This window comes from Meleagris gallopavo, chromosome 21 (genome assembly GCF_905368555.1).
Source record: "Meleagris gallopavo chromosome 21, MGAL_WU_HG_1.1, whole genome shotgun sequence".
NCBI classification, from domain to species: Eukaryota; Metazoa; Chordata; class Aves; order Galliformes; family Phasianidae; genus Meleagris; species Meleagris gallopavo.
The window spans coordinates 7144795-7172794 of NC_139424.1; the positions used below are offsets into that span (position 1 = coordinate 7144795).

General features: G+C 42.1%; 2 protein-coding genes across 3 annotated transcripts in view; one reads left to right on the top strand and one right to left on the bottom strand.

Moving 5' to 3' along the window:
- PPM1E (protein phosphatase, Mg2+/Mn2+ dependent 1E) overlaps positions 1–5237 on the top strand; it is a 59047-nt gene extending 53810 nt beyond the window's left edge. The window contains exon 7 of the mRNA XM_085241016.1: positions 1–5237. Within this exon, the coding sequence (XP_085097142.1) occupies positions 1–1067 (1067 nt within the window). The 3' untranslated portion in view covers positions 1068–5237.
- Positions 2531–27995, bottom strand: TRIM37 (tripartite motif containing 37). Of its 2 annotated transcripts, none has more exons than XM_085241013.1 (25): positions 27778–27938; positions 27381–27482; positions 26640–26680; positions 26020–26136; positions 25312–25399; positions 24308–24430; positions 23026–23149; positions 21464–21531; positions 21131–21255; positions 19752–19802; positions 19256–19337; positions 18108–18184; positions 17443–17622; positions 16592–16706; positions 16158–16370; positions 15664–15800; positions 14896–14993; positions 13745–13945; positions 11925–12236; positions 11384–11512; positions 10622–10808; positions 9863–9981; positions 8125–8277; positions 7212–7296; positions 2531–4859 (listed from the first exon to the last, which is right to left on the bottom strand). In XM_085241013.1, exons 1-25 carry the CDS (start codon positions 27796–27798, stop codon positions 4775–4777), a joined length of 3033 nt encoding a protein of 1010 aa, XP_085097139.1. In that variant the 5' UTR covers positions 27799–27938; the 3' UTR covers positions 2531–4774. The 2 variants fall into 2 exon arrangements, with proteins under 2 accessions (XP_085097139.1, XP_085097138.1); XM_085241012.1 differs by lacking the exon at positions 2531–4859 and adding an exon at positions 6117–6806 and having other exon boundaries at positions 27778–27995.
- Between the last annotated feature and the right edge of the window lie 5 nt (positions 27996–28000).

Sequence of the window (28000 nt, forward strand, 5' to 3'; positions counted from 1 at the left end):
GGGACGCTGAGCACAAGCCATACATCTGTGGGGATGCAGACTCTGCCTCCACTGTACTAGATGGCTCTGAAGACTACCTCATTTTAGCCTGCGATGGTTTCTATGACACGGTCAATCCCGATGAGGCAGTCAAAGTGGTGGCTGACCATCTAAAGGAAAATAATGGTGACAGCAGCATGGTAGCACATAAATTAGTGGCATCTGCTCGGGATGCCGGTTCCAGCGACAACATTACTGTCATTGTGGTATTTCTCAGGGACATGAATGCAGCAGTCAGCGTTAGTGAGGAGTCAGACTGGACAGAGAACTCTTTTCAAGGTGGGCAAGAAGACAATGGGGAGGATAAGGAAAACCACGGAGAATGCAAGCGACCGTGGCCCCAGCACCAGTGCTCAGCACCTGCTGACCTAGGCTATGAAGGACGAGTGGATTCCTTCACTGATAGAACTAGCTTAAGCATAGGGTCCGGCATTAACCCATTTGATGATCAAGGTTATTTAGACCTGACAAAAACAGAAACTAGTACGCCTAATAGTGCCAAATGCCTGCCACCAATTCAAGTGTTTAGTCCTGGTATACCAAAGAATGCAAGTTTGATTAATGGTTTAACAGTGAAGAATGAATCGCCGGAGAGCACATCATCCATCTGTGGACAGAGCAACCCCAGGGAGTACAGTGCTCCTCTCGGTTTGCATGCTGCAGAGCAGAGCATCTACAGGGTGAAGGGTTTAACCCCCATCTTCTTTGGGCTGGAAGATGAACTGTTCAAGTCCTTGGGAAAACGAGTTGCGTTCTTTCATTTCCGATTCTGTAATGGGAAGAGGCGACGAGGAGCCAGGCTCAAACCAAAGTTTCACACGCCGCTCTTGGCTCGTGAGCCTTCCCACAGAGAGGGGTCGGGTCTGCCCTTGCCTGTCCGAAGCCGTGGTAGCACGAGGCTGTTGGTAAGACACTCCCCGTGGTGGAGGCTGCCCAGTCCTAACGCTTACAGTGAGAGCATGTTTTTGATGCGAAGACAAAGTCATTGTATACCAGATGCATACCTTCATCAATGCTGTAAGATGTAACTGTCTCCCTTGTGTTTCCCCTTCAGACTCCCAAAATAGACATTCCCAAAATAAAACTGGCATCATCAGGAAGCGAAAAAAGGTGGGCATTTCAGAAGTGTGCTACAGTCCCCTGCAAAGCTCAAACCGTGTGTACATAGATCTAGGAATTAACAAATATAGTTGTTTCAATTTCCACAAGGTTTGCTGGTGGTGCCACCCGAGCAATGCCACAGCCACCCGCACACACAGTATCTAGTCACACTCACCAGTGAAAGCTGAATAGCTGGGTCCTGGGAACAGACACTGGGAGGGAACAGTCCTTGAAACTGCAGGAAGGTGAACCCACCTGAGATGCATCTATGGAGCAATATGTCAAGAAAGATTCTGGTTTAGAACTGCCAATTTTTTTTAGAGTGGGGAGGAAGTTTCCATAGAAGTCCAGGTTGTGTGGGTTATTTTGTGTTCTGCTGTTCTGCTTTCTGTTTATTTCAGGCTATCATTAAGATGAATTAGAAAATTACATCCACTTTTGCAGGTAAAAGACTAAAAGCCATACAGGGTTTTACCAGGTAACTTAGGAATGGACAAACTAAGCTCCTGCTACTCTGTTCTCAGACTCCGATTGAGGTACAGACTCATGATTTACCTATTTTTTTTTTTTTCTTGTAAGATAAAATGTGGAATATGAAGAAAACTGTTTTTGTAGTTTTTAAAAATATATATTTCCTATGGCTAGAGGTGCAGCATAGGGAATTTCGTATATTTCTGGTGCTTTTAGTGGCATTTTTCTTCTTTGTCAGTTAAGGAAACTGTTCTCAGTTGGTTTTAATCAAATATGATTGTGCTTCATGCTTCGAGCCAACCTCTCTCCACCGTAACTTCATCTCAGGTCTTAAATGAAACCACATCTGTGGAGACGTTCAGTACAGTACTACTGTCACTCAACAAGGCAAATCAGAGAACTGCTTGCTAGGAATAACGAGCAATTCAGGAGCTGTTTGGCTGCAGTGATGATTTCTAGATGGCAGTGGCATAATTGAATATCGGGTTGCAGCTGAAGGACAGTCAGATGCTGCATCTACAAGGAGCATCAGTGCTGCAATTTGATGCTTTCCACAACGTGTCAGAAGGGCTGCTGGAGCAATCCAAAGCAAATGGAAATGCCGTGGATGCCTATGAGCAGGGGATGCGCTTGGGCTTTAGTGCAGGAGGTAAAATTCTCTGACAATCCACAGCTCTGCTTTGGTTAAACCTGAATTCAGAAAGACAAGTGAGGAATGGCAGTAGTCCTTATACTAATTAGCAGAGTGCTGCTGATCAAACTTGGGATCAAACAGTGCCCACCAGCTCTGCCCTGCTCTTGAGGTGATGTTGAACCCTTCAGCATTGATTGAGGATGTGAGTAAGCAGGCTATTCCCATCAGCTCCACTGAATAGGCATCCTGTTACTATTATTTGTTACAATAAGACGCTTGGAGGAGTATGAATAAATAAGTCTTTGTGAGCATTTATTGTACAATTCATATCATTTTAGCAGTAATAATTTAATAACAGTATTAGTATTTAGCTAGCATTTGCAAAGTATTTTAATATAAAGTAGTCAGGAGATTATCCAACACAAAGAGATGGCAAGGTTTGAATTCCGCCAATTTCTGCTGCTTCTGTCTTTGATGCACTATTTTAAAAGCAATTTTATGAATAGCAAAAGGCTTTGTGAGTAACCAGGAGTTGGAGTGTGGCTTCAGATTCCTTTGATCTTTTTCAGACTTTTTTTTTAAATCTTGTGGGATCATTGGCTCTTATCTGTCATCTTAGTAAGCCTTAGCTGTTTTCTGTGTTCTCTTTGGCTGCAGCATATGTTCCAAGTCGGATTTACTAAGGAAATTTGAGAAACGGTGAAATATGCAACACTGGGGCATCTCTGTGGTGCCTTTGTTTTAAATTATTCACAGTAATAATAATGCATTGAAAGTCCATCTTATAGCTGACTCATGTCTGAGAAGAATGGTGGTGGTGTGAGTGCAATTCTCTGTATGATGAAACTAGAATGGGAAACTTACAGATGACAAAACTTCTTCCCAGCCTGCTGGAGCAGTTGAAGAGCACTGGACTGCATGTGTGCTGTTTGGGGAAGGATAAAGCTTTTTAGGTGTGGATTCATCAACAATAACTCTGCTACTCATACCATCTATCTTGCTAGGAGAACAATCTGCCATCATAGTTCCAGTGTGGTCAGGTTAAAAAACAAACGAACACAAACCATTGTATAGATAGCAAGTGTTCATTTCTTCACTAAATGCATATTTATAGAGTAGATAGGAACCATTTGTAAGGTAAGTCCTTTAAAGTTCTATAATATTCAAGTAGTGGTTATTGGTCTGATATATGCTGCTCTTGATTCTACACACTAGACAAAAAAGCAGTGCTTTGTGAAATGCAGTGTTTTCTCTTAATGCCACTGGTGATAGGAAGTAGTTCTCTTCAGTTCAGAATCCTGTGCCCTTATTTGCTGCTTGCTAACGTAAGCAATAATCCCCCTCTAATGGTATCTAAGTGTTCTGTATCTCGTACTTTGATTGTCTATCTGGTGACAATGTAAAAATATTAGGCTAATATAAAAGTATTTAATTGTATTTATTAACTGTTGATACTGAGATTGTCTGTGACCTGTGTTTTGTATTTTTATCGTGTATCTTAGTGGTGGAATTTGTATCACAAATCTTTCCAATAAAGAGCTGAAGTATCCCTTTCTGCATTAACACAACCCGCATCAGTTTCAGTTTACGTATTGAGCGTGTTTGCAGAACTAGGAGGTAGGTAGTGAAAACATTTCTTTTTTAATTTACGCTGGTTTTGAGCAACGGGCTTCAGGCTGTCTGAAGCTGCTCCAAACTTGCTTGTATGCTATTCACTGTGAGTGCTAGAGGGGTTCACTTCATCCCCACTCTGATAAGTTTCCTGTGCACACTTTTTAAATGTGCAACTCTGAGGAATGTCTGCGTTGCAGAGAGCAGTATAGCACCAGACCAGGGAGCTGTTAACCCATTTCAATTTGCACTAAAGGTGGGTGGAAACGCATGTATATAACTTTTCTTTTACCTAGAAGTGCCATCGATTGTCCTTGCAACTAAAAACCATTCAGTATTTGATTTAGATTGCATTATTAACACTGAAGGACAATGTCAAAGCAGACTAACTTAGGCCACATTTATAGTGGTACACTGTCATAGAAACTCCACTCTGTTTTTGGAACACTGTGTGTCAGTGAGAAATGCGTTGTCCTATGGGCAGATGAGGCATGACGAGTTCCGTGCTTAGAGATATGACTGCTGTAGTTCAGGTCCACTCTCTCTTCGCTAAATCTTCCCTACCCTGGCAATGGTCTGCAGGAAGAAGTATGAGAAAGATTGGTCTAAATTAGGGGCGGTTTTAGCACAATTTATTCACCCAGCACCAGTCCCATAAACAAAGCCATTAAAGGGGATACCCCAGCTTTGTTCATGCCTGTAATTTAGGGCAATCTTTCTTTAATTCATACCTTCTTTACAACAGGAACAAAAACTTTCTACCCTCGTACTGTGCAATAAGTAATAATGAAGCACCAACACGACCTCCAAATGTACATATTCTTTTCCAGTCCCTGATAATCAGGCAATCGCACTATAATACTTGCCAGCATTAAAGCTAAAGAAAATATAAATCCCACCTCTTAGGGTCTAGTACAACTATTGTATGTCGCAACTGCATCTCGTTAGTGGTTCTTTTGTTTTTTGTTTTGTTCTCTCCCTCTCCTTCACTCCAGCAGAGATCCTGAAATGGGAACAGGGGAAGCTGGCTGAGCCCAGCCTGAGCACCTCCACTTGTAGATGGCCAGGTGTGGGTCAGCTGCAGCTCTGGGTGCTCCTGTTGAACCATCTGTAGTACCTGTTTGTGAAACTAACATGTTCTTTATGCCGTGAATAAATAAAGCTCATCATTTAGCAATGTTGGGACTTTCCCTTTGCAATTCTGTTCTACACTTCACATATGAGTTTATAGTTATAACCATGTATTAGTCATCCATATTTTATTTATGAAGCTGTTTATACAAAAACTGTTGAAGTTTTACCAGTATCTTAATAAAACAGTAATTTAAACCACGCTCCAGCTACTCTGTTTCTTTAAAAGCTAATAAAGACACTTCATCCAGATGGTGGCTGCTGTCCTCATTTTGGTGATTTTCTTTGTGCTATATAGAGAAGAAATTCTATATAGAGAAGGAGACATAACTCATTGCTGGGCTACAAGGTTTACTGGGGGAAAAACTGCCCCTTACAGCTCATGGGTGGTCTGTTTTACAGGTGCACAGGCAGTGTGCTGTTACAGCACAGGCACTTTCAGGACCAGCTCCAGAATCAGTTGCTCCACTAAGGCTTCTGAACCCGTTTCCCTATCTCTGGGATAAACTCCAGCAGCACGCAAGTTCTCCATGAGGTCAGCAAGGCATGAGAGCACCGCTTCCTCCTGTCCCTGCAAATGCTGGGCACCAACTCCAGAACAGATCATGTGGCTAATTCAAATAATTTCCTTCAGCTTGGGCCCTTAGTAAGAGTAAAGTATCTGTGAGTGTTGAAGAGGCAGAGCTCAGCAATCACTGCTAATTGAGCTGTCTGCAATAATCAACATGCCACTCTGTGCTCATGGTGTGCAGCTCAATGCAGGCCCAGCACTCAGCAGCAGGACCAAGGCGTGCATAACCCACAGCAAAGCTGCAGCTCCTTCCTTCAGCTAAGCAGCAGAAAGACTTACTGCAGTAAGAGCAAGCATGGGGCAGAAACTAAGGAAGCAAGGAGGTTCTATTTGAATGCACAACTTTAGAATTCTCTATGGACTTTCATCAGATAATTCAGGAAAAAAAAAAAAAAAAAGAAGTCAGCACTCCCACAGAAGAAAGTTCTATACTCAGCCAGGCATCACCACCATTCACTGCTGAAGAACAAGTCAAGCTTGATAACAGGGCACTGCTGCTCCCAACAGATGGTCTCTGTTATATTCCATATTTACACACAAACATCTCAAACTTCGCACCAGATTTTAACATTCATTTTATTAACAAAGTGCAAACAGTTTTAAACTATGAGTTGTACAGCACTTACACTGTGGGACATTCATACAAAAATGAACACCAGTAGTCAGATGAGACGAGGACAAACTATCAGATACAGTTACTCATGCTTTTCCACTAACCAGTTATTCAGCTTTCATCATAGCTTCACAAGTAGTTTAGCAGCTCAAAATGCAATGCACAGCGGCAGAAAGTTTGGCAATGAGTTCAGGTTGGTCCACATCACAGACTGAGGAAAACAACTTCTCTGTGCCCACTACTTCAGCCCACCTCCATCCGCTGCACGCAGGGAGGCGGCAGTCTCACACCCTCCATTCAGACCCTTTACAGCAAGGACGTTCAGACATTGGCTATTATTCCAGTGACAACAGAACACATCCTGGAACAGGGCTCCAGCACCTTCTGGACATCTTTACAGAGCAGCTGGAGCTGGCAGAGCCAGCAGGAATGCAGCCTTTACAATGAGGCCTTCAAAGGTCATTTTGCCCCAGTAACGGACTTAAGATGACTGCAGGTGAACCACACAATGGTATGACAGAATGGAGTGCACACACAGCCATGAACAACAGCCTTGGACTAAGCTCCAGTGAATAAATGTGTGTCTTCCCAGGACGTGACCCAGCGAGTCTTCAGGCCCCAACGCAGTCCTCTATCTGGTGCAGAGAAAGCCAGCTTTCAGTGACACCCTCATACCAGGGCAGTCCTAAAGCTTCAACAGACACAGCCTGACAGCCCAAAAATCCTACGCTACATTCCAAAACCCAACCCGAGCTCCCTACTGGCAGTTACACAAGCACGCTCAACTCAGCTGCTCTCTCCTCAGCACCACGTCATTTCTAAGGACTGCCTTAAAAACGCAGATAGCTGAACAGCCAGGAGGAGGCGGGGCAGCCACACCGTCATCCCCCTGTGGCAGGCTGTGCAAACACCCATCTGTCTACTGGAAATAAAAGAGGAATGTTTCCTTTAATCTCTGCAGCTCCAGGAGCAGCAGGGAAAGGTGCATCCCAGGGCTACAGCCCCCCCAGAAGCCAGCTAAAGGAAACAGTTAGAAATACCTGGTGGTGTCTTCTCCATTAACGAAGCTGCGGTCATCAGAACCAATTTGATCACCTCCAGGGAACACTGAGCACCGCTCTGAAGCTGAAAACAAACGAACCAACATTTGTTACCTTCATCAGGTGAGCAATTGGAACAGAGCAAGTTCACTTTCCATCAGCTGCAAGCACTGCTGCATTGTACTTAATCACCAACACAGCTGTACCCGATGCCTTTGACACTACATTAGGGCTGCCATGGGGCTTTAATTTAAAGATCTCTTCAGTCAAACACAGATATGAGCGATGCTTTGATTATTCTGATGAGTTGTCAAGTTTTAGTGCCTGCTGCAGACATGCAACAAAGCAGTAACCCAATTACTTAAATGAGCTGTTAGGTCATCCTGCTAATGCTGTGCGAGGTGCTTACTCAAGCCAAAACCCAGCTTCATCCAGCATCAGATGTCACCTTACAGCTTTTAATTTCATCAGAAGGTTAAAGCTTTTCAGAGAAACATCAGTGCTGTCTTAAAAACTCATCTCAGGTGCTCAAAGCACACTCCTGCCAATTAAGATGCAAATTCATGCCTAAGACAGTGGTTACGTCCCTGAAGTTGCAGCCTACTTAGTATTAGTGCTGGTACATAGGGAGTTCCAATTCAGAAGGACTAGAGCTATGGGTTTTCCTACACTTCCCCTGGGAGACTCACCTAAGCTGACTTCTCAAGGCTACAAAGAGTTCCCTTCTCCTGTTTTGATCTGTTTTTAATTAGGATCCCAAGAGAGGAGTTCTAAATCTTATTGGCTCTTACTTGTGCTTAATACCTCTAAGGCATCACCAGTAATCTCTGTTTCAGTAGCAGCCCGCATTAACAGGCAACACTGAGGCACCCACAGGAGCACCTGGGAAGGTCTGCTCACACAACCCATTTACCTTCACTTGAGGACTGCACAGAGAAGGCATGGTTAAACCCCTCCGCCGTGGAGTTGGCATCCTCCTGCTCTTCGTTTTCTGTGTCACATTCAATGTCACTGTCACTGCTCATTCCTGGCAGCAGATGAAGGACATGCTTCTGACATGACCCACCTGCCAAAGAAGTGAAACAAATCAAACAAAAGCAAGAACAACAGCGGTAAGATCTCATAGCTAAAGCATTTGATTTTCTTACATGCAAGAGTTATCAGATACCAAGAAAAAGCACGTTCCAAACTGACTGTGTTTACTAGAGCACTAATGAAATTGACAGAACAGCAGGGAACAGCTTTGGAACCAGCCTAGTTTTGCTGTGCAGTGTAACTTAAGAGGAGCAGTTCCAACATGTCACCAGCTGAGTGCAGACTCAGGTTCCTTCCTGTCTGAGCTGCACTCCCTGCCAGCTGCTCTGCCTACAAGTAGGACAGGTGGCTTTTTGACAGCTAAGCGATACTGCGACCATCTACTCAGATACACCAACCTGCTGTTCAAGCAGCAATACTCTGTTACATGTCCTTTCTACAAAAGGGAACCACAGCTCTCAATAGTCAAGGTAGTTTGTTTTACTTTGCCAGAACATGAGAGTACAATGGAACCAAAGACCTCCACCTCCCTTTCAAATAATTTTAGGGGTGACCAAAGGAGTACATTCTGCTCTTCTACTTCTCCAGAGTTGATACTCTTTGCAAAGAGAAAGCAAGCAGTTAAGTGAGATGCCAACTCTACTGTAGTTTTTCCTCTGAAAGGAGAAAAAAAAAAAAAAGTATAATATTTTTTTCCTGGTGTTTTTAACAATGAAGTATTTTAGTTTTTAAAACATTTTCCTGTTAAGACTCTCTGCTATAATAGGAGAACTGCAGGAGCACATCATGATCACGCTGCAGTGACTAAGAGCAGAAATTCAGTTTTGTCACTGAGAGACCTTCTGTAAATGCCAACTCCCACACAATATTGCACACTGCAGATAGAGATGGATGCTGGCACCTTAATATAGGCTTTGTGCTACAATTCAGTCATTGAAATTCAAATTAGTGCAGGGGTGGAAGGCAGGAGAGTTTTAGCAAGATAAGAAAAAAAAAAAAAAAAACTCTTCTACGTGGACTTTCAAAAAGAATGCCAGTAATACTTTATTCCAGCATGGAAAGGATGCAGGAAGGGAGGAGGGAAAAGTTTCCTCCAAGTCTCTAAGGAAACTGGCTTATGTACCACAACACCCAGTACAAATGGACTACTGAAGGAGGGGTTCTAGTGCAAATCTGGAGGTAGTTACCACTGTGGTGTGTCCCTGAAAGCAGAAGACTTAAAAGCCAAGGTCACTGATTACTGGTTTAACTAGATAAGAAGTTATTTTCAAGGTCATGATAACAACCAGCACAGCAAAAGACCCCGAGGCACATCAAGAAGTAAAAAAAGCAAGTCCAGAGAAACAGAAGGCACCTTGTCACATTACCTGCCAGGTCTTTACATTCATGCTGTACCATAATATCACTGTTCATGGACTGCAGTGGCACAGAGGTGTTCCTCCCCCTCATTTAGCTTTATACTACAGCTGCTAAACATTACAGCAAAGTTCAGCAGCCACGGAAACAGCTGTTGTTTTTTCATCCTTTCCCCTTCAAGCTACTTCCATTACAGAAATAACCGATCACAGACTGGAAGCATTCTAACACTGCTTCATCCTTTACAACAGCCAAGTTACCTTCTTCTGGTCCTGCTGAAGCACCCTCAGGAAGCACACCCTGCAGCTCACCAGTTTCAGAGCTGTCTTCCAAACCACCTGACTGCGTCCCCTCTGTGCGATATCCTTTAGAATTTGTTCTGAAAGAATTTAGGAGAGATACAGAAATCCACATTAGAAATTTGGCTTTCATACAGCTCTGGAAAAGGAAAAAAAAAAAAAAAAACCTCCTTTCAGTGCCACATCTTGTTTAATTCATTAAGTCACATCCACTTCCAGCTTTGACTAATTTAAAAGTACTTAAAATCTCAAAAAACCCTCAAAGTTTATGGTGAATATATATTAAAAAAGTGATTTTTTGTTATTTAGAAAAAAAATTAAGTACTCCATTGCACTTGGCTTAGTTACACAACAGTTATTATGAAACTGCTGAAAAGTCACAGTGAAGAATTTTCTCTGAAGAAACCTTCAGTGAGATGATATTATGGCAAGGAATTGTGGGACAGGAGACTGTGCCCACCTTTCTAATCAAAGTAGCAGACTACATCAACAGCTGATCAAAATTAAAGAAAAAAGAAGAAAAGTACAATTTGTACTCTGGTTACAGAACCAAAAATTGATATCCATACGGAAGAACAGCAACCAATTAAACTCTGAAGTAATTCCTCTTCTCTGTTACAAGCACCTCATTTCAGCAGATTGGCATTCTTTTCTTCAAAGATCAAGGGAAAGGAGAGAAGAAAGGATGAGACGAAGGGGAGAACACACAAAAATCCTTACCCTAGAGCACCAGATTTTCTGGTCTTCTCCACAGCAGCTAAACCATTTAAGCCAGAAACTCCCACATCAGAATCTGACCCTTCACAAGGCCTTTCCTCTGGCTTAGGCAGTGCCTCAGAAGCATTACTGCTAACCAGGGGCCTGGGGCAGTGATGCCGACTGCTTGACTTTGAACTGCCTACTCCACCTGAGAAAAGAGGGAGAAAAGCTCAAAGGCTCAAAGCACACCCACCTTTAAGAGAGTAAATCCAGTCATTTTACATCTCTGGTTCAGTTCCAGGCATGTGTACAAGCACACCCTCCACTCCAACCTTACATTTTTAAGCACCACACAGAATGTTGTACCACCTGTGCACATTCTCTGACCACACACACGGTCTCTATTTCCCCATCTCATGCAGTTAAAGTTCATCTTCTAGTATCACACTCTTCACTATTTTTCCCAGCTACAGATGCAAGGTTGCTTGGCAGCAGCAAAGCAGCCACTCAAGTTGTGAATGAGGCTGAAGCCAGGCACAGTGGTTGGTTACACAACATGCACCATCTCTGTGTGCTTCCCACAGCAAACCACTACCAGAGTCTGTGCTGGTACAGCAGCATTAATTACGTTTGCAAACAGACCCAGCCAAGTTTCAGGCAAACTTCAGTTGTCACATACAGGACTTCTCAAAAAAAACAAACAAACAAACAAACAAAAAAACAAAAAAACAACTTTTATACAACAGATACAACACACCACAGAGTACAGATGACCTTGCTTACCTTCACAACTTTGCCCATCTCCCTTTAACCGAAGATTATTATCCCCACAGTCCATAGCTCTTCGTAGAGACAGACTCCCTGCTGCTCCAGAGCGAATAGGTTTGGGTGAATTACTCTTCTTACTCACAGCTGCAAACAGTTTAAGATGCAACAAGTATTCAACCAAACTGCTTACAGCATTCTGTGTTTGTGCTCGTTTTAAGGGAAGTTAATGACTAATGAGACCAACGTGGGGCTCAACTGCACAAAACTCCTCCATCCTTCCTGTCAAAAGGCATGGGATGGAGGAAAGCTTAAGTAAGCTGGGAGCTTCCAGTCTCCAAGCTGGAAGGTACAGAAGATAAGGATAACCAGAAGCACCTCTCATGCTGTTTGTGACTTCTCAAATTCGCTGCAGGAACTTATCTAAGTGTAGGAATGAGGAGTGGTAACTGGAACAGCAAAATACCAAGTTTTGCTGTGACCACATTTCAATGCAAGCCGTAAGACTGTTCCTATTTTACAGAGCATCTATGTCCCACTCCCTCCTCTGAGTACTTACAATTCCTGATGTAACAACTGGTCACTGAAGACTTGGTCAGTAGTTCCATTCCTATTTCTTGCAGCTTGCTGCAGCTGTCTGTTCCACAGGCAGCCAAAGCACCTTGCTCAATGGAGAAGAAGTTGGGCTGCCCATCGCATGAGCCAGCATTGCTGCTCCTTACTTCTGATAGTTGGTTTTTTACGTCAGACATTTTGCTTCGTACTTCAGCCATCTGAGTTTTAAGTCTCTTCAGCATCTTCAAGTCAGGCGGCACGCGCCACATGGCCTGGTGCCTCCGCAGGTCTCGATCTTTTAGGGAGTATGATGATGCTTCACCAAAGAGAAGAGTTGAAGAACACAACAGGTAAGTAAACTGTTCTCAGATAAAAATGGGCATTTTTAATAGCCAGAGTCCTACCTTTTGCCCTACTGTAGATACAAGAGATAAGACGCTTTCTTTTGTACACCTACAGCACTGTAATTTAGGATGCTAGTATTGAACAACCAAGGAACAGCAGATTTCTATCCTCTGTCTGAGGAAGGGCACAGACCTTGCTCTTTACAAAGAGCAGGACCTCTGATACTATGGCATAAATTCTGATGACAGCTGAGCTACCCTATGGTGCCAGATAAGCTTGAGTTCATGAGCCTGGTTGCTAGTTAAAATGTCAAAATTATTAAGTGTTTTCTATAAAAATATGTTAAAAGCCCATAAAAGATTCTCATACCACCACCATTTTACATTAACAGATAAAACTCACAGAAATCTGGAACTAGGGGAAAAACTCCCTTAAATATGTAACACCACAAAATTGTGCCAAAGAACCAAGACCTGAGAAAATCTGCATGCTGCTTAGATAGAAATTGATCACCTTTGAAGTCTGTTTGAAGTGCTGTAAGTTCTATGACCGTTTTATTGCAAATTCAGCTGTTCAGAGCTTTTAAAAACCTTCAACTTAGAAAGTGAAGCTCAGCAAACTCCAAATATAACCACAGCTTTCTCTTATTTACATGACTTGAATAAGATCTGGGAACAGTCAAACCATACACGTACATCAGCAGCAGGTAACTCCAGCTGCATGGCTTGTAGCTTAAGATGACCAAGAAGCCATTAAATACAAAAGATGAGCCTAATCTTGCCTAAGTAGTACAGCTCAAAATGCAGCATCTTCTCAGTTTGAGCTGTTGGATTTCATCACTTTCCTGCCTGAGCCCATCTCCTTTTTGCCCTCTACTTGCTTTTTTTTTTAAAAAAAAAAAACAGTTTTCCAGTTTTAAGTGCCTTTTTCATATAGAAGTAAATTCCAGGATTTATCTCCTCACTGACAGACACTGTGCTCCCAGTAATCTCAACCACTAAACGTACAAATTGTGTGAAGCAAGAGGTGAAACTGGTTTTTCTCAGCAGATAGCTGTTTTGAGTTGTTTTGTCTTCCAGTGCTAACCCCTTCTAGAAAAGGGCCTTTCATTCATCTCCCACAGCGACTTTAAAATGAACTGCATGAACTGCATCACTACAATGTTGCTACACAAAACAGCCAGCCACTTCAGTCACATCCCCCTAGACAAGACAAGAAGATACTCCCTGATAAACACTTCTGTTTTCAGTTGAGTCATACAGCACTCTCATGCTGAGGTCACCCATCAAGACAAAGAATGTGTTAAGATGCAGCATACTGATGAGCACAGATGAGGATATGAAGAAGTCTAGCTATCAGTGAAAATAATGGCCCATCGTTCTCTGTCTCCCTCTCCACAAATCTACTTCTATCTCTGGAACTGCATTCTCAAGAGACAGTTCCAGTTTGGAATGAAATTGAGATTTGATGTGCAGTTACCTCTGTTCTGTAGAAGAGAGGCAGGTGGACGTGGCTGGAGGCCCCAGAGGTTCTCCATACCATTTCTGTCTTTTAGATCCAACAGGTGGATTAAAATCAAGGGATCAATATCTAGTAAACTGCTGCTAGCTGCTGAGCCCAGGGCACTTCCTCCTCGCCTTGAAGGTCTTCCACTTGCACTGGTGTAGCCATGGCTGGTACCTAAGGAAGAGTTTTGGGAAACAAAATGCATGTAAGTGATGAGAGTTCAAGCAGATTAGGCATAAAAGCATTCCAAGAAATGTAACAAAATATCAGTACTATTTCAGTGACTTATGCATTCTGAAGGCAGTCAGATATACTTCAACAATCTTTAAGCTGAGCACCACCACAGGAGAGGAAGGGAGGAAAAGCAGTGTTTGACTCATATCTTCCATGTAAATCTCTTAATAAATAGATTGAATTAATTAACAAATCAACACAAAGAGCACTTACTCTCAAGGCACACACAAACTTTCTACCTGTTTCACCTTCCCCATTAGACTTCCTCTGCAGCACTTCTGGTGAATGTCAGCTCTGATCAGGTCATCTCTATGGTTATCTCTACCATACAGAAATATGCATATATTCAACGTTCCGGAGCCTTATGAGCCTATGGCTCACAGTTTGGGTTATAATTATCTCCAGAAGGCATGAGATCTTAGAACACCTTTCTATTTTAACAATTTAAATATCTTTCTTCTTGACTTATAAGATTATTCACCCCCTTTCACATAGTTCAGGTTTTATAGTGCATAAAAATCTAGAGTGAATGCATCACATGCTCGGAGGCCACACAGATATGAGTAAAATAAAATAAAAAAAAAGAGTCTTCCAAATTCATTTTACTGAAATTGAAGGATTTTCTGAGAGGCAGAGAAGTCTCCCTTATAACTTCCACATCATTTTAAGCATCTCCAGATTTCCCCCTCCTTTTTTTTTTTTTTTTTTTAACCAAACCAATGAGATGTTTCTGCTACACTGCAATAATCAGTACGAAGTACATGATGCAGCACTTCCAAAAATAGAAATGCCTGCAGAACACACAGCTTGACGTTGCTTCCAAAAAGAACAGGGGAAGAAGTCCAGCAGAGCTTTGCATATATAGGAATTCTGAAGGCTATTTTTCATACCTGATGCCCCAGGAGCAGCAGCAGCTGCTGCATCTTCCATGAGATCTCCTTCTTCCAACTCCATATTATTGCTGTATTCCACATCGTTTTCTCCAGACCTTAAGAGAAGATTGGGGTGGAAGTGGCAGAACAGTTATTAGATTCTGGCTGCTCCCATTAAACATTAAGGCACACATCACTGAGAAAAACACAAAGCACTGTGAATAGTTCCTTCTGCACTCCAAACTATACAAATTAGTGTGTTAATTAAACAGCTGACTCACTAACCAGGAGTCTAAAAGTATCACACAAATCCAGGCTGTAAAATCTCATCCTGTGAACTTCTCTACCTGTAGATGTTACAACACATTCTCACATTTTAATGGACGTTCTAGATTTGACATTAGTGCATCAGCTAAGAAAATTAAGCTCTCTGCTTTTCAGCAACTACCTTATTATCACTCCTACTGCATCGCTTTCTAATACCAAGCTCTATTTCACTGTGGTGTTGATCAGTATAGAAACAAATTCCTTACTGTTTTGTCAAAGAATTTACAGATTATCAAAAGCAGAAGCACTATAAAAGCAAAAGGAAGAGACCAGTAAGTAGAGAATCAGTGCCTGAAAATTCTTTGTTTAACATCAACTCTATCAGAGTATGTTGTTTCCAGTACAGGAAGCATCCCTTATGTTGCACTGACTCCCAAGTATACTGTAACTCTGTGTAACAAATGAATTCTTACTGCTTGGGAAACACAAGGTGATTATCTGGGATTTTAAGTTACTTACATAGTTTCTTCATCAATATCATTCTCTTCAGTGTTGCTGGTTGCTGTTGAACTAGCTGAGGAGCTGCTGCCATCAAGGTGGTTCACTTCGTCTTCTCCAGCAAGATCTACATCCAAATCACCATCAGAGAGTTCATGCTGCAGAACAAAACAACATCTCACTCAGACCGCACTGCTTTTGTCAAAAGCTACAAACAGAATCCTTCTCCCCACAGAGGTGTCACACTGCCAAATAGAAGTTATCAGTCTGAAAGCACAGTAAGAGCTGGTAACAAAGAAAGTTACATTTTTTAGCTGCAACTGGGAAACCCCCTTACAATGGGATCAAGCAGCTCTGTTCCAGAACATCTCTCTAAGATATCTCTTGCTAACTGTCAAACCCATTGTCTCCTATTTCCACAAAGTCTCATTTACAATTCAAAACTTCACAAATGTTCCTACTGCTAACCTATTATAAGAAGCTACAAGAGAAGGCAAAATAAAGACAGTTCCTACACTGAAGTCTTCATGCTGTATCTTCTCTTCATCCTCTTCCTTGTTATCTCGCACTAACCCCGGAGCAGCAACATTCTCAAGCAGTGCTTCAGTGCTTGGTCCAGACTTTTTTGATCTTGTTTCTTGTCCATCATCATTCTGGGGACTGAGGTGAGTGTCTGGAGGTGAAATGCCTCGTGATTTCTGAGTCCGGGAAAGTTCAATTGCGAGCCTCTTAATTAGAGAGACACAGAAACACACACACAAGATAACAATGGAGCAGCATCACCGAATCAAATCCTTTCTTGACTTGCACATATATTACATTAAATGCCATCAAAGCACAGTATGTATAGCTATCCAGGTAAACAAAAATGCCAAATATGAGCTCCATAACTTAAAACAGTTAATTACGAGGCAATAAAAGGTGATTTTATATCAATATACAAACTTACTTCTTTGAGATTATTTATTTGCTGGATGTAACTTGTCTGGGCAGCTTCCAGCTGAGCAATATACCAGTGTTGATCTCGACACTTCTGGAAGAAGGTTGGTGAGCGCACCTGAAACCTTCAAAACAACATTTGAGAAGTCTCAATTTTCTGACAAAGTCAGAAAAGCCCTGCATAAGAACACTGGATGACCCGAAATGCCACCTTAACAGACATCGTGCAAGGGCAACCCTGCCCACAGCAGCAGAGTTGGAACTACATGATCTTTAAGGTCACTTCCAGCCCAAGCTATTCCATGATTCCATGAACACGTACATCTGTACTCACTATCCTGAATACAATGAACAATAATAGCAGAAACAATTATAGGAGGGACATTTTTGTCCCAAACCACACTAACAAAATCAACACACTACAAAGCATTTAACAGAAGCAAGAGTAGGTCTGTGTAGTGATGCCTGAAGTAGATGAACAAAGTTTCTACGTTTGTCCTAATATTGCAGTTTCCTTTGCCAGCATTACTTCTCTTACATTACAGACTTCTTTCCTTCATTCCCAAAGCTCTCCCATGCTCACTACAATTCCTAGAAAGAATACATCCTCTTTCTTACTTGAGTTACCTACAAATCTCTACTCAGGGAGTATTAGTGTCAAGCACAGCTCCTTCTCAAATAAATACCTACTTTTCTCAACTCACTTTAGCAAGCTTGCTCCTTTTATACTTATGACAGTAAAAATCCATTTATGAAAATCATGTCACAATTACTTTTAGTTCAACTAATTGTTTTTTACCTCAGTAGTACATATACTTCATGAAATAATAGCACAACCCCCCACCACGGTGTCTTCCTTACCTTAGGATCACAGTGTCATTCTGTCTGTTCAAATAGCCTTCGTTGGCTAACAAGTCTAGACGAAAGAATCTGTTGTAACCCCAGCATTCTCCAACTTCAAAATCAGAGGCAAACTCTCTAATTATGTTTTTAGTGGGATCGTTGGTGGACTGGTGAACCATTTCTACGCGGTATTCATACCTACACATAAGAAGATCATAAAGTAAAGATGAAAACAAAGAGGTCAGAACTGCTGAATGCACCAAGCCAAAGCAAACTGCCCTTTCTGAGAAGCTAGCACGTCCACCTGGAGAGGTGATTCAGTTGTAAAATCTTATTGAAGATAAGAACTGGGGAAAGAAGGCACTAACAGGGAGTAATCTGGTAAAGCAAGTCTACAACAGAATGCTAGGAGACAGATTCTTTCATCAGTGTTTAGCCAGTTTGCTTCCTTACTTGAACAAGCCACTGAGTAACAGCATGAGAATATTTTCAGGCTCAACAGCCAACAGGAATCTCACCAGTCTTTTCAGCACTGACTTTACCAGTCCCCTGCAACACTACAGAACTCGAGGCCGCTCTTTTCCAAACCCTTCAGATGCTTTAGCAATGGAAAAATAAAAAAGAACACCAACAAAAAACACAACATCACAAGTCAGTGCTGTTCTCAAAGGAGGTTTGCTTACTTGGATGTCTCTGGCAAGCCAGCTGACAGCTCCAAGAACACAGACAGGTAGTAGCCCCGTACGACTCCATTTCCATCCTTGAGAAAACATAAAATAAAGAAATAAATGGATTAAAAATAAAGCCAAAATCAGATAAAACCCACCTCTATGCACTCTTGAAGGTTTGGGAAGTAGTTTCAGGAAACAGTTTCAATCAGATTTTCAGCAGTAGTCCATTTCATACACTACACCTTTGATTTTTTATTTTTTATTTAAGTCTCCTGTGACCTAGAACTCTTCCTGTAATTTGAATCAGTGTAGAGTTCTCATCTGGAAATGCTTAAGCACTTTATTTGTATCACTCAAAACTCAAAGCAGAGCTTTAGTTATTCTATTAAAAATTAGGAGTTCACTTAAGAGGCAGACTGAATGGACAAACAGTTGTCAGTGTACTGGAGCACAATTAACATATCAATGAAAAAGCAGTAAAAACAGCTCCAAATCTACACATCAGTTTGTATCTGTCCAGTTTCCCCTCAAATTCTCGAGATGAAAACAGCTCAGGTCAAATATTAGTTCTGAAGTACTTTATGTAAAGCTGTACTTCAAAGCCACTTCATTTTTGAAGGAAGAATCATTTTTACTTCTTCAGAAGAAGAAACAATGAAGAAGTTATGTCAGTTAACAGAGAAACTGTGTCTGAATCACCAGGAAAAAAAAACATTATGACAGAACTTTTTATACTCGTTGCAATCAAGAACAAAGAATGGCTCAACTTCAACCCTCTGGATTGAAGAGGTGATTCAACTTACCGTTTGAAAACTAATTTTAAAGCCCTCTAACAGCACACCTTACCCAGTCAATCCTGAATGCACATCACCCTGAAGACCTGCACAGCAGCCCACCTATGTACTGCTAGAATACAGCGCTGTGCATACACATTAACCAGATGAACTTCACTGAGAACATTCAGTAAAGGATACCTGGAGGCAGAGGGGAACACCCCACTGGCTCATGATTAATTCTGCAGCCTTATGTTCCTCCCCTCCCCCATCCTTCTACCTATGTCTGTCACAAAGAGAAACTAACTGGTATTTCCTCACAGGAGAAGCACAGGTCACTCAGGGAGTTTGGATGCAATGACAATTTTAGTTGAAAACGTAACTCACTGGGTAAACTTTTAACCTCCAACAAAGTCCTGACACTTGAAGAGGTGGGCTGTAAACAGGATCTGCTCGCTGACGCAATGTACTATTGAGAGAGGAGAAAAAACATTTGCTATTGGGACAAAGCAAAACCCTCCACACACATTTGCACTCTGTAGGACCGTCCTCCTTGCTGCACAGATGTGGAGCAGCACGAGGCCACGCAGAATGTTAAGTGTCCTTAAGAATATATGCATTCCTTGCAAAATTATCCAATCTTGTGTATAAAGAGCAACAAGTACCTCGTCTTTGTAATGAAAACTCCTTATCAATTTCCAATTTAGCTAGGGTTAACTGCTGTACACCTGGGAAATCAGATTTTGACCAAGTTTGTCACATCTAACAGCTTTCAATGAAGGCTATTCAGTGTTTAAAAAATAAATCAATCAATCACACATGAACAGAAGAAACAGAAAACTGCTCCTGAGAGTCAAAGAAATATCACAGGATCCATTCTTACCTAAAGTTTTCCAATACAAAAGTAGTTGAGTCATAGGCTGGAACCAATTCACTGGGAGGAAAAAAATACATTAGAATACACTGAATAAAGTGACATTAAAAAATCCCAATCTTTTGAATTGAAGCACTTTAGATCACCAGAGCCACTGACATTCACGAGGACTACATGGGATTCATTCAGCACTTCTGATAATTCCATTTACAAACCACTCCCCCAGCACCTCTCCAAGTGATACAACACAAAATCAAGTATTTTATGTTATGAAGAAAAAGCAGCTGAAGGTATCTGAAGATAGTTAAAAATTGCCCCATTACCCCTAATAACCTCCTAATAGATTGAATTTAACATCAAATTCACTGGTAGGACCAGGAGCATGAAGCTGTTGCTGTTAAGTATAAAACTTAAATGCTTCTGCTTCAAGAGCACAAGGTACCTCATTGGATGATGAATATTCAGCTTAAGTTTACTTTAGAGAGATCTTTAAATTTTTTTCAGAAGACACTTTAGGACAATAAAACTACTGCAACTTGAGATTGCATTTCAAAGCAGTGTAGATTGATTTGAGGAATTCTTCCCAGATTTCTCAGGCTTGCAGTTCCATGGGGATGACTTGCAGCCAGCTATCTCAAACTCTGCAACGTCCCCAGAGCCCAGCACTAACAGCACTCTCTTTATGAAGAAGTGTTAGGAAGTGATTTTGTCTAAATATTCTGAATTAAGGTGACCTGCAGAGGCATCTCATGAGAGCCTTGCAATTATACACTGAACGATCCCATTAATTAGAGAAAAAGGACAGACCAGTAAACTAAGTGTAAAAGGGGAAAAAAAAAAAAAAAAAATCTAGTCAGTTGGAACCCACTGTTCTGACCCCCCAGCAGGGATACATGACATGATATTATGACAAAGGCCCTGCAGGAACAGAAAGCCTCAGTGAGGTGCAGGCTGCTAAGGGAAGGCACACAGTTGGACGTTTCTGGTGTATAAACTTGGACACAAACTGAATATCAAGGGATATCAAGTTCAACCCCAAGAAATGAACTGAACCATGCTACCAGATCTCTCACATGGCAGAAGTATGACTCCCCCTCACCAGAGGAGTTATCAGGGAATCTCTCTGAAACCAACTTAACCATCAGGAATTTCTCACCCGCTCCTTTAAACCCACACATTGATATACCTACCTGCCCTGGTTTTACATAGGATGTATGCTGATGTGCATAAACCTTACCTCCCAGACTCACTACAATGTCCTCCTCCATACAGCTGAAATCTGTTTCTTGGGACATAGGATATCCTCCTTTAACTATTTATAACTAGCAAAACAGTTATAAGATGCCTTTCATGTCCAAACTGCAATAGAGAGGAAATGCAACACTTACCTTGTGAAGTCAGGAGGAACAGGAGTAGTGACAAATGAGGCCATAGGCTTCCGGTGAACCTGCTGGAACATCATCAGGATCTCTGAACTTTTGGATATCAGCTCACTCTTACTGCACGACCGTAACTATCAGGGAACACAGAAAGAAAAAGGATGCTTACACCATCACTACAAAACAGATGGTGACCACTCTGGATTTTAAACAAAGATCTATCAAGTAATACTAACCCCCTTCAAGTAACACTTGAAAAGTAAATAAGAAAGAAGGTCAACTGAAGAACTATCCATGTGGTAATACATACAAATGTTACATTTCAACTGTTTTCATAATCACCTGATGTTCCACTTCTTGAAGCAGGGATTCCAGGAGTTCAGTTTCTTGGGTAAGAGATGTCTTTTGACCTGTTTAAAGACAGGAAGACCTGTTTAAAAACAAGATGACACACTTCCAAGGTTGATTGAGAAAGCATTTTAGAAGCAAGCTTACATTTTTAATTAGAGCTATAGCAATGAACTCATTTGAGGTTAAGACAATATTGAAACATTCTGTGTCCCAGAAATGGCAGGTTTGTTGTTTCAGGGCACTTTTTTGAACAAAAAAAAGCAGGACTGACTTCACTGCATTTGCTTTCCTCCAGAAATCTCTTTTATGTTAGCAGACACTTTGCAAGTCCACTATTTCTCCAGACTTTGATTATTGTTTTCTTTATTAAAAACAACAACAACAACAAACAACCAACCAATGGAAAAAAGAAACAAACATTTAAATGTGTTTGTGAACTTCAATTAGCATGAAGCCTGAGACAAGGAAGATTAAAAAAGCTCTGTCACATATCTGTTTTTCTCTCATGGGGCCTTACTTTGTCACTATCACACATTAAGTGCCCAAAGAACGCTTGGTAATCCTTAGAAAGAGGTGTTACACAGGAAGCGTTCATCTGTACACACAAATAACCAAGGCATTCTGCCACAATTCTAAGACTGATCTTCAAGCCACACACCTTAAAACAAACCTTACAACACAGACAAAGGGCCAACAACATATTTGTTCATTTGCCCTGATGTAAGGTTGCGTGCCTTGCAAGACTGAGCTCAGATGTGTAACATTTCAAGACTGTCTAAAGAGACTGGCATCTCACAGAGCTGCCATTCCAGTACGTGCTGCTACCTGTGTACTTATTGACATGAAAGCACGTGTGGAAAAAACAAGGCACACAGAATCACAGAACACAGAAGAAAGACCGAGTGAGCAAAGCACACAGGGAGCTGCTGCCTGCTGAGGAATATTGAAAGTTAAAATAAAAATACTTTCTAAAAGTGTTGCTCCTGTAAACTTCAGTAACAATCATCCATCTCACCTCTCTTGAAACCAAAGGAGAATTCAAGTGACCAGCTTCCAGTCAGCAAAAGCATCAGGAACTAAACTACCAACTCTGATTCCAGATGCCACACTCCCCATTTGCAGACTGCCCATACACTTGGCTCTGAATGGCTGCTTACCAGGCAACAATGAAGACTCCAAGTTCTTTCAATTACATTAAGAGGAGGCACCATAACAAAGATGTCTCTCTTGGCTGACACCAATGATCGTGGAAACACGTTGCCACTGTGAGAAAAAGCACTAAATATCTTCCAATTAAGTTTAAGTGTTCTCTGAGCTATTTATTATACTGGAGTTTGTAACAAACAGAACAAGCTACCTCCAGCAACTCAGGGCTGCAACACAGTAACTACAATATTAAACACAAGGCCTACTGAAGGTAGTTTGCTGTCAGTTTCCCAGCTTAACCCATTAAATGACACAAGCAGTCATGATCCAAGGCTAAGAAGAAGTTTCTCAGTACACTTACACATTTGGAATACATTGCTCCTATAACAGATGAGGCAAACACCCACCCATCAGTGTTATGAGCTTATTCTTCAGCTGAGTGTCCAGCCGGGCAATCATCATCTCCACTGCATTCCTGATCTCCCGAACTCGTTCATCCTTTGCACTACGCACGGCCTCCACGTTCCTCTCCTAAAAGAGGGTTCAGGAAAAAACAAAACAACAACCATGCATAAAGAGGAACTACTCACACTTTTGCACATTTTACTCATTTAAATGACCCCAGAGATCATAAATCCATAGAATGGGTTGGAAAGGGCCCTAAAGATCACCTATTTCCAGCCCTCTTGCCACAAGGCAGGGTTGCCACACTTTAAATATGCAACAAGGTCTCCTAGAGCCCCTTCCAGCCCTTCCCTTTGAGGAAAAAATAAAAATCCTGGTCTTAATGAACTCAAGCGTGCATGTTTAGAATAAGAAAACAGGAATGTGTTTTTAGATGAGCTACATTACAGGTTATTCCTGTTGCCAAACTAAGTATTTCATCACGTTGTTTTATACCTCCTTCGACTGCTATTGAACACAAGTGAGCCCTCTGGTGGGTGACCAAAGGTTAACAACAAACTTGAGCAACATTTTCTCAATACAAATTCACCATACAGCATCAAGTTTAGAAAATACAACTATCAGTGCTTCTTCTGTAACTTCAGCAGTATAGGAAAAAAGAATTACTTTGTTGGAAACAGGAACAGTTGGACAGGACTTGTGCCCTTCTTCTTGCAAGGGATTTCCCTACACTTTACAAATACTGCCAAGTGAACCATTTGGTTCTGCACTGAAGCAGAGCTAAGCCACCACTTCGTGCAGCTAACAGCTGCCTGAGCTACAGCACGCCAAGGAACCACTGACACTTGTTCAAAAACAGACTGCATTTAGGCTCAAGTACACTTGTATTTTATTTTCCCAAAGGAAGGGGAATGAGATCTGCTATAACAAAGCATTTGTGTGCTGGTTTGGCACAGCAGACTGCGTGTTTTGTGTTTTACTGTTTATAAAAATAACCTTTCAAAGAACTGCTTGAGTTTAGTTTGACAAACCACGCACCAAAAGACACATTCCCTGCTAGCCAACACACACCTTTCTGTCTGACAATTGCAAAAACATTGAGAATGTGTAAATGCAACTAAGAAGTGAAAACTTCCCTGAGATAATCTGTTTACTTTCACAGAATCAACTGTGCACAGGTACCAAAAATATCTCTGAGCATATGAAATTGTATACTATTTCCATTATCCTCTGACAATGGCACACTGCAGGAAAACATGGTGTCATTTTGAGTTAACTTCTTACCACTTCTTGCACTAAACTGATCAGTTCCATGAGTCTTCTCCTAAGCTTTGCCACTTCTTCGTTCACTTTTGTGACGTGTTGTTCATATATTTCTGCCAGTGGCTTAAAAGTATGTCCTCCATGCTATTAAAAATGATAATAAATAAATTAAGAGAGGAGAATAGAACATATCATTTTAACTTCAGCCTGCTCCTATTAAATTACTGACAGAGGGGGGAAGAAAGCCTCCTCGTGTATCACTCATTCTGGAAGAGTTCCAAAGCAGACAGCAAGTAGAAAGTCTGTCTTTCGCTTCCCTTCATAAGAAGTCATGAATTTGGCTTTCATGACATCCAAACTTCCTGTCAAGAATTATTTGAAGTCCTCCAAAAATAAACTGTTTTATTCACTGGGCAGCTCTAGCAAATCAAATAGAGACAGAAGAATTACTCCTATTAAAACACCCTTCCCAAATAAAAGCAGCATTCAACTACCTATAGTCCAAGGCATTGCAGCAGTCTCTCCCTGAAATATTCTACTCTACTCTACTGAGAGGATGATAAACAGTGTGGTGAACTGCAATGCTAATACACCTTTGCAGATATTCAGGAATATTACACAGAATGCTTCCATAACGTTTACCTAAATACTCTGAGAAAGATTTCTTCCTCTACCCATAAAATTCCTCACCACCTACTTTTGTCCATCCTGAAACTTGTTACCCTCCTTGTTATTTTAGTCTCCTTTCAAAAAAAAAAAAATATATATATATATTTATTTATATATTTATATATACACACACACATATATTCACTTTGCTTCTCTAATTAGAAACACAAGAGATTACCTTTCAAAATCCACATTCACATCAAGTTATAAGAGCATGCACAACTATAGCACTGGCATGGTAACTCAATAGCCAAATCAAGTTTCATAGCTTCTCCACTTCCTCAGACTGCAGCTGGATACGATGCTGGCAGCTCCTCACTGCAGCACCCTGCTGCATTCCAGCAGGCTGCTCTTACCATTCCTCCCCAGAGCGCACACTGGTGGCAGATGCACTTCTTACAGGTCCAACAGAACACACTGAGCTTTTCGTGATGATTTTCACACCTCAAGTAAAACAGAAAAACAACATCTCAACCACAGAGGATACTTACAATAAAGCCCTGAACTCCAGTAGAGCATAAAGCGTTAGCGTAGATTCACAAGAACAGTCAAAAAAATCTTGTAAAATAAACATCCTTAGTATTGTCAGGATGTATTCCACAGAGAAAAAGTGTATTAATAAAAATCAGATTTACGCCCAGCAGGTAGAGGTTACCATCCCTGAAACAAGCTCAGAATCCTATGAGCAAGACCAGCACAGCCAGGCAAACCTCCAGTGCATCTCCCCTGCTCCTCCACCAAGTTTCAGGTGTTGGAGAAGAAGGCACAGAATACACAATTAGTCTCTATCCATTTTTCAATGCTTCTGCTCACATTTCCTCTCATTTAAGCTCTATTCATCCAAATGAGAAATAGTATAATTTAGGAGCTTTATGTGCTACTAAGACAGAAATGAACTGCAACTTTCAGAGACAACACTGATTACGTCCATTAAGCGATGGCACAATTCAGCCTTTAAATCAGAAAACTGTTTGTTCCCTGACATAACAAAAACAAGACGAAATTAAAAGCTCATTCCCATAAGGCAAACTGCAAACCCTTCACGTGAGGAATGCTCTATTTACTTGTCTTTCTCATTTTCTTCATGCTTTGTGAGGCTGCACAGTTGAAGCGTATCGAGCTGCTGCGTGACCTCCTCTGCCCAGCGACAGTTGACGAGCTCTCGGAGCTGCAGTGGAGCTCTGCAAGAAGCATTGCTGAGAGTTACAGCGAGAACTGTGCTCCAGGAGCTAGAAGAGCACACTGAGATGAGTTCACCAAATCCACATCACTCAAAGAGTCAATAGTTGTTTCAGACTGATAGCGATGCAGTGTTTTAAGCTGACTTGCTCTTACTGGAGGAAGAAAGATCAAACCACCCCACAGCTACATAGGGACACCAGAACTACCCTTACAGTCACATATTCCTGGATAACACTTGGCAAATATTTCATTTCTCAGCACTTCAATTACTCCCATTATTCAGCCATCCCTACAGCTGTGCTTCAGTGAACACCTCTGCAAAACACAGAAATACTTACCTCCTTACAAGCCTTTTAAAATTATACACTAAATACTTTCAAAGCTGAATATAAAGTTCTGCAAAAATGATTGGCTGTTTTCTCAAATACCTCCCCTTCCTTAGGGGAAAATACATCCCACCTTCGATTCACACAGATAATTCCTGGTGTTCAAAATCCCTTACCTACAATGAGGGCACTGAGCTCTTTGTTCTGTCAGCCAACGCTACGAAGTAAAAAGGAAAGTTTTTAAAGAAACAGCAGGGAAAGAACTGCAAGCAAGAACAATCTATTGTCATTTACAAGTTAATTCTTTTCATCAGTCTTCTACTTTTCCTTTTTTAGAGATTTGAAATCAAACTACTCAACCACTTGTTACAAAACAAGCTGCTATTTGTATCTTAGAAACAGGACGGCTGCAGTCCTCAAATCAATCTAGTTAAAATGAAAAGAGGAGTTCTGTAGCAGCAGCCACATACATACCTGGTGCAGGTTCCCAGAACTTCAGGCTAACAAACACATTGCAACAAAAGAAACCAAAAGATACTTCAAAGACCAGGAATTCCTGCTGTAACTTACTTCCCCCTATTGGGGCACAAGTTAGACACCTGCAGACCAGTGATCAACCCCACGGGGACCCTCTGAATGTTTCTCCTCCAGAAAGTTCCACACAAAGACAAGTGGCTGAGGAAGGAATGTTGAAGGAAGGGTCACAACACAGCTGTGCCTTAACAGATCTTAGCAGATCTTCCAGACAGCCCTGCAGGGAGGGCTGCTGAACACAACAGGGCCTGCTGAGAGCACCGTGCAGAGACAGGGAGCGCTCAGAACCCCACAGGGAGGGCAAGACAGAACACACCACCTCCTGAAGAGCGGTTCCTAAGCTGGTATATTTGCAAGTTAACGATAACGAGGAGCAAACTCACCCGAATGCAGCTGAAGCAGCACAGCTTGGAGCAGTGAGGGCAGAGCCGCGCATCGCGCAGCTTCTCCATACAAATGAAGCATCGGAACACCTCGGCGATGCTCTGGAAAAGGGCAGACGGTTGCTATTGTCACCCCCCGCTTCACACGCAGAACGCCGGGCTCAGCACCGCCATCCCGTAACATCCCGCCCGCACACCTCGCACCCATTTTGCGACGCTCTTCTTCAAGGACCCGCTCCTCCCATGGATTATTTTCTATTCCCGAGCTCTAGCACCGCAGCCGCACCGTCCCGGCTCCGTATTCTCCAAGCCCCGTTACGCCGCAGAGCCGCGCGCCGCCCCGCACAGCGCACCTGGGCCGCGCCCTGACGGAGCGCAACCGCCGCCCGCCGCTCACCTCCACGCTCTGTTCGTCCATGGCCGCGGCTCTCCCGGAGGGAGTGGTCCCTTCCCTCCCCGGCTCTACCCGCCCTGCGACAGCCGAAATGCGAATGCGGGGAGCGCTAGGAGCCGCCGCGCTCAGGCGGCGCACCGACACCCCGCACCCGGCCGGCCGCAGCCATAGTAGCGGCAGCGGGGCGGAGCCGCCCGTCAACGAGCCCGCCCAGCGCAACGCACTG